Genomic DNA, 5875 nt, shown 5'->3' on the forward strand with positions numbered 1-5875 from the left:
TCTATAAGAGAAAACGGGGTGCTGATGAGAAGGTTCAGACCTTCAAGACTAGACTGGTGGCAAAGGATTATACCCAGGTAGAGGGAATTTACTAAGAGAAGATTTTCTCATCTATTTCCATACTTAAGTCTATCTGGATCCTCCTATCCATTGCCTCATATTATGACTACAAGATTTTGCAAATGGATGTCAAGACTGCTTTTCTAAATGGCAATCTTGAGGAGACCATTTACATTGTGCAACCCAAGGGATTCATAACCCAAGGTCAAGAGTAAAAGATTTGCAAGCTTAATCGGTCCATTTGGGAGAGACTCAGTTTGTTCTGGGTATTCAGATCTTTAGAGATCGAAAGTTTATTCTGGGTATTCAGATCTTTAGAGATCGAAAGAATAAAATGCTAGCTCTGTCTCAGGTGTCGTGACAAGATGCTTGTCAAATATTTGATGCAGAACTCTAAGAAGGGCTTATTGACTTTTAGGCATGGAGTTAAGACACCTCAAGTATTGTGTTGTCACAAGTTTCCATGCGCTAAAACCAAGTATAATTCCAACGTTAGTTTCTCAAAGTAATCTGAGGTCGAACACAAGGATTGTTTTCGTTAATGTGTTACTTTTGTGATATATGTGACCGTTTTTTACAATTAATAAAGATTGTGTGTTTGTACAGGAAATTAAAGTGCGGTAAAATAAAGTTGTGCTAATAAAATAAATTGCGATGAAAATAAATCCTAAGCTAACGTGATACAAGATACAAGATACATGCTATATATGATACTAAGTTCGAGACTGAATGTGAAGCTTATACAAAGGATCGTGGTATGCGATGGCAAGTCTTTATGTATGAATCAGAATTAGAAGGGATAATTAGTAAAAACATCGCAAGTTTGTTAATTGCGTTAAAGATACAACTAAGGTTCCGCTTTCCTTTAGCGTACACCTCTCAGTGATCGGCCACGTTTCCATATCTCTATGGTGAAACAGTGATGAACGTGATGAACGTAAGGTTACTTCCATCTCTAGAAGTACTTTTCGCTTTAGTTAACACATTCTTCCAACCCTCCCTCGATAGACGGAATAGCATTTTCACTTCTGCTCTCACAAGTGAAGATGTCGTTTAGATAGGCAGAATAAGCGATCGTTTAGATAAAATTGCGTCGATTGGAAATTGCATCGATTTTTGCTTGGTCAACTTCCAATCCTGGCTTCGATATTTTGTGACCTAGCACAGTTCCTTCTTCAACCATAAAGTGGCATTTCTCCCAATTCAGAACAAGATTAGTTTCCACACATCTCTTGAAGACTTTCTCCAAATTAGATAAACAGGAGTCATAAGCATTGCCGAAAACTGAAAAATCATCCATAAATACCTCGACTGACTCCTCCAAGAAATCTAAAAATATCGCCATCATACATCGTTGAAAAGTACCTGGTGCATTGCAGAGTCCAAACGGTATGCCACAAAATGCAAATGTGCCAAATGGGCATGTGAAGGTTGTCTTATCTTGATCCTCCGGTGCAATTGCAATTTGGTTGTACCCTGGGTAGCTGTCAAGAAAACATAAGAATTCATTCCCAGCAAGTCAGTCTAACATCTGATCAATAAAGGAGAGTGGAAAGTGGTCCTTCTTCGTGGCCAGATTTAACTTACGATAGTCCATACATATTCTCCACCCCGTAGTTGTCCTTGTGGGAATTAACCCATTCCTGTTGTTGGTGACGATTGTCCTTCCCCCTTTCTTCGAAACGCATTGCACTGGGCTCACCCAGCTGCTATCTGATATAGGGTAAATGACACCTGCATCTAGCCACTTCACTATTTCTTTCTTCACAACCTCCCTCATGGCAGGGTTTAAACGACGTTGCCTCTCTATAGATCCCGTTTTGCCTTCCTCAAGACGAATCTTATGCATGCAATACGAAGGGCTGATCCCCCGAATATCCGCCAAGGTTCATCCCAAGGCTTTTACGTTATTTTTTAGGATCTGGATAAGTGCATCCTTCTTCTCTTTACTCAGCGAGGTAGTTATAATAACCGGTAACATGTTATTCCCTCCTAACTAAGCATGTTTGAGGTGCACAGGAAACTACTTCAACTCTAACACAGGTGGTTCTTCTAAGGATGGCTTAGTGCATTGCGTTGTTCATTCAGATAACTTCATCGTTTCAAAATCTGATTCAATTTGAATTGCGGCGCAATTCTCCTCCCACATTGCACCGATTCCAAAATCTTCTTCCTTTAACTCTTCTAGGGGCTCGTGCCAAGGTTTTTCCTACAGTTCTTCAACATATTGACAATTCTCCATATCACTCGGGTATTTCAACGCATTGAGAACGTTGAACTTCACTTGCTGATCGTCAACCCTGATTGTAAGCTCCCCTTTCTGTACATCGATCAGTGCCCGCCCTATTGCAGAAAAGAGCAACCCAAGATGATAGGCACCTCTCTGTCAGCTTCATAATCTAATATGATAAAGTTAGCAGGGAAGATAAACTTATCTACTTGTACGAGTACATTTTCTATTTTGCCCTCGGGATGCGTTTTCGATCTATCGGCCAACGACAATGTAATTGTGATTGTCTTGAATTGCCGATATTTAGCTTCTTGAAGATCGACAAGGGCATTAGGTTTGTACTCGCCCCCAATCACATAGCACGTTCTCGACCTTCTTTCCCCCTATTGAGCAAGGCAATGTGAAAATCTCGGGATTTTTCATTTTGTGGGGATGTTGTTTTGAAACAGCATACTGCACTCATATATTAATGCAATTGTTTCATTTTCCCTAATCTTTCTTTTGTTAGCAAGTATATCCTTAAGGAATTTCACACAGCTCGGCATTTGTTCCAAAGCTTCTATTAAGGGAATATTGATGTGTAGTTGTCGGAGGACATCCAGGAACCTCTGAAATTGCTTACTATGATCTTTCTTCTTTAGCCTAGACGGGAAAGTTGGAGGATCCCGCCATACTTCCTGTTCAATTGGCTGCTCATTGAGGTCCTGTGCTTGTTGTGTTCTAGTAACTGGAGGTTGCGTTGATTTTGAATTTAATTCTTGTTGAGATTCATCTCTTGTAGATGTACTTACTTCTAAACCGGTAGTTCTATCATTAATGGTTGATTGGTCATCGTTTATTGTTAAATCTACTGGTCTTGTTATTGCATCTGGTATAGGTGACACGGGGACTGTTGTTTTACCACTTCTCAATGTCACTGCTTGACATTGTTCTTTACCACGTGGCCCCAATGCTCCTGAGCTACTAGGCAATGTACCAATCGTTTTATTCTTAATTTCAATCGCAAGTTATTCAACTTGCTTCTTCAGCTCTCTAAGGGAGGAAGCTTGCGATTGCTTAATTGCCTCGCTCTTTTCGATATAATGTTTCAACAACGTTTCCAGAGACGAGGTACTACAAGAGGTGTTAGAAAAGAACAATTGGTCGTAGGGTTATACATTTTGACAATCACCTGGGCTATGATCCGGATTAATGAAGCTGGAGGGTTGCCTCGAATCCCCTGATAATTGTTCTGATGATTACTCTGGCTCCCTTGGTTGTGATTCCTGTCCCAACTAAAAGTTGGGTGATTCCGCCAACCAGGGTTGTAGGTGTTGCCGAACGGTTCATTGTAGATAGGGTATACGGACTGCTGATTCCACGAGTAGACTTCCACTGAATGTCCCTCTCCACATTGAATGCAATTCATTGCGGCCATGTGTGTTAACACATTGGCTTGCGTTGAACCTTGAGAGAGATGTCTTTGCTGATTAGCCATAGTCTGAAGGAGCGAGGTCATTATGGTCACCTGGTCTACCAGGGTGCTCATTGTATCAACTGGTACAATGGCACCTTCTGCTCTTTCTTGCTCCAAACTTCTTTCCTCAAACTCGGTATCTAACCATTCATCTGAATCTCGCGAAATGCGATCTAAGATGCTCTTTACTTCCATATACGACTTGTCCATTAATCCTTCTGCTACGGAAGCATCAACAACTGCTTGCGTTGGTTGATCCAAGCCATTGTAAAAATTCTCCATCATAATGCAATCGGGAATCCCGATATGTGGACAGCTCTTCACTAATTGTCTGAATCGCACCCAAGCGGTGCTCAAAGTTTCATAACCCTTCTGTTCGAAATTCAATACATCCCCCCGTCTCCTTGGGTTAACGGCTGAAGAGAAGAATCTATTCATGAACCTTTCAACCAACTGATCCCATGCGTTGATTTCGTCTGGCTCTAATGACTGAGCCCACCTTCTTGCCTCATCCCTCAAGGTGTAAGGGAAGAGATACAATCTAAGTTCTTCTGGTGTCACACCAAGTATGGAGAATGCGCTGCATATGTCTACAAAGCTAGTCAAATGAGCATGCGGGTCTTCTCCTTGTAAACCTCCGAATTTCCCCGCATTCTGGATCATTTGAAGCATGATCGGCCTTATCTCTAAACTTACATTTTCCTCAATCGTGGGTCTTGAAATTCCGGGCGAGAAGTTATAAAAATCTAGCGCCGCATAGTTCCTCATAGGGATGGTGCGGTCAGCAGCAAGAAATATGGCATCTTACATTGGCCAATTTTCCCCTTGGTTCACTTCGGGTGCCTCATTATTATCTGCCATGTTTCTACTTCGCTTAATTCGGTCTTGATGTGCTCTTGCGCAAAATATACTCTTGATCTCTGGGTCAGCTTAGAATTTTTGGATCACTCCAGTACTCATAAACCGCCAGACTGCTCTCCGCGATGAACAGCCAGTACAAAGAGATCTGTCCTGCAAAATATCACAAACATACTCAACAATAACCGTTACCAATCCCCAACAACGATGCCATAAACTTGTAACACTTAAAAATGTGGCTCTTTATACTTATTCACATTACTCGTGGATGAATGTCTTACCTACAGCATGTGGACAAATATGAATACAGATGAATGAATCATACAAGCTCATATTGCCATAAACTTGATGACATAAAGATGGAAATGGAATGTGGATGTAGTGTTATGCATTACTACTTCTAGATATGCATTGTTAACTATATGCTTGTAGTCTGCTGTGGAGTAATGCGTTGTCACAAGTTTCCTTGCACTGAAATTAAGTATAATTCCAACGCAAGTTTCTTAGAGTAATATGAGGTCAAACACAGGGATTGTTTTCATTAATATGTTACTTTTGTGATATATGCGACCGATTTTTACAATTAATAAAGATTGCGTGTTTGTACAGGAAATTAAAGTGTGGTAAAATAAAGTTGCTCTAATAAAATAAATTGCGATAAAAATAAATCCTAAGCTAACGTGATACAAGATACAAGATACATGCTATACATGATACTAAGTTCGAAACTGACCGTGAAGTTTATACAAAGGATAGTGGTATGCAATGGCAAGTCTTTATGTATGAATCAAAATTAGAAGGGATAATTAGTAAAAACATCGTAAGTTTGTTAATTGCATTAAAGATACAACTAAGGTTCCGCTTTCCCTTGGTGTACACTTCTCGGTGATCGGCCGCGTTCCCATATCTCTATGGTGAAACAGGGATGAACGTGATGAACGCAAGGTTGCTTCCATATCTGGAAGTACTTCTCGCTTTAGTTAATGCATTCTTCCAATCCTCTCTCGATAGGCGGAATAGAATCTTCACTTCTGCTCTCACAGGTGAAGATGTCGTCTAGCATGCTTTGACTAAACTCAATTATTTCCTTAACCCAATTAATTTAGTTGTTCAATTATTGCTAATTATTCAAGGGATTAAGAAAACATCGTGGAGAAAATGAATTATAGACGAATGGAAATAGGCAGATAGATGATAATGGAAATGATCACAACATTTATTACTAAGATTAAGGGTCTGATACATGGTGTGAATGATAGACTAAAGAAGAT

At 40.2% G+C, this 5875-nt stretch overlaps 1 protein-coding gene across 1 annotated transcript; it reads right to left on the minus strand.

Moving 5' to 3' along the window:
- Positions 1–2269: 2269 nt before the first annotated feature.
- On the minus strand, positions 2270–4418 carry LOC120084813 (uncharacterized). Its single transcript, XM_090317168.1, has 2 exons — positions 3462–4418; positions 2270–2443 (listed from the first exon to the last, which is right to left on the minus strand). The coding sequence occupies exons 1-2, from the start codon at positions 4416–4418 to the stop codon at positions 2270–2272; spliced, it is 1131 nt and encodes a 376-aa protein (XP_090173294.1).
- Between the last annotated feature and the right edge of the window lie 1457 nt (positions 4419–5875).

The sequence above is a fragment of the Benincasa hispida genome, chromosome 9 (genome assembly GCF_027475165.1).
Source record: "Benincasa hispida cultivar pf3 chromosome 9, pf3_genome.v1.1, whole genome shotgun sequence".
NCBI lineage: Eukaryota > Viridiplantae > Streptophyta > Magnoliopsida > Cucurbitales > Cucurbitaceae > Benincasa > Benincasa hispida.

Coding starts and splice junctions, on each gene's coding strand:
- LOC120084813 (XM_090317168.1), bottom strand. CDS start 4,418: ATGCTTCAAATGATCCAGAATGCGGGGAAATTCGGAGGTTTACAAGGA. Junction 2,444..3,461: donor TAATCCGGATCATAGCCCAG/GTGATTGTCAAA, acceptor TGAAGCTGACAG/AGAGGTGCCTATCATCTTGG.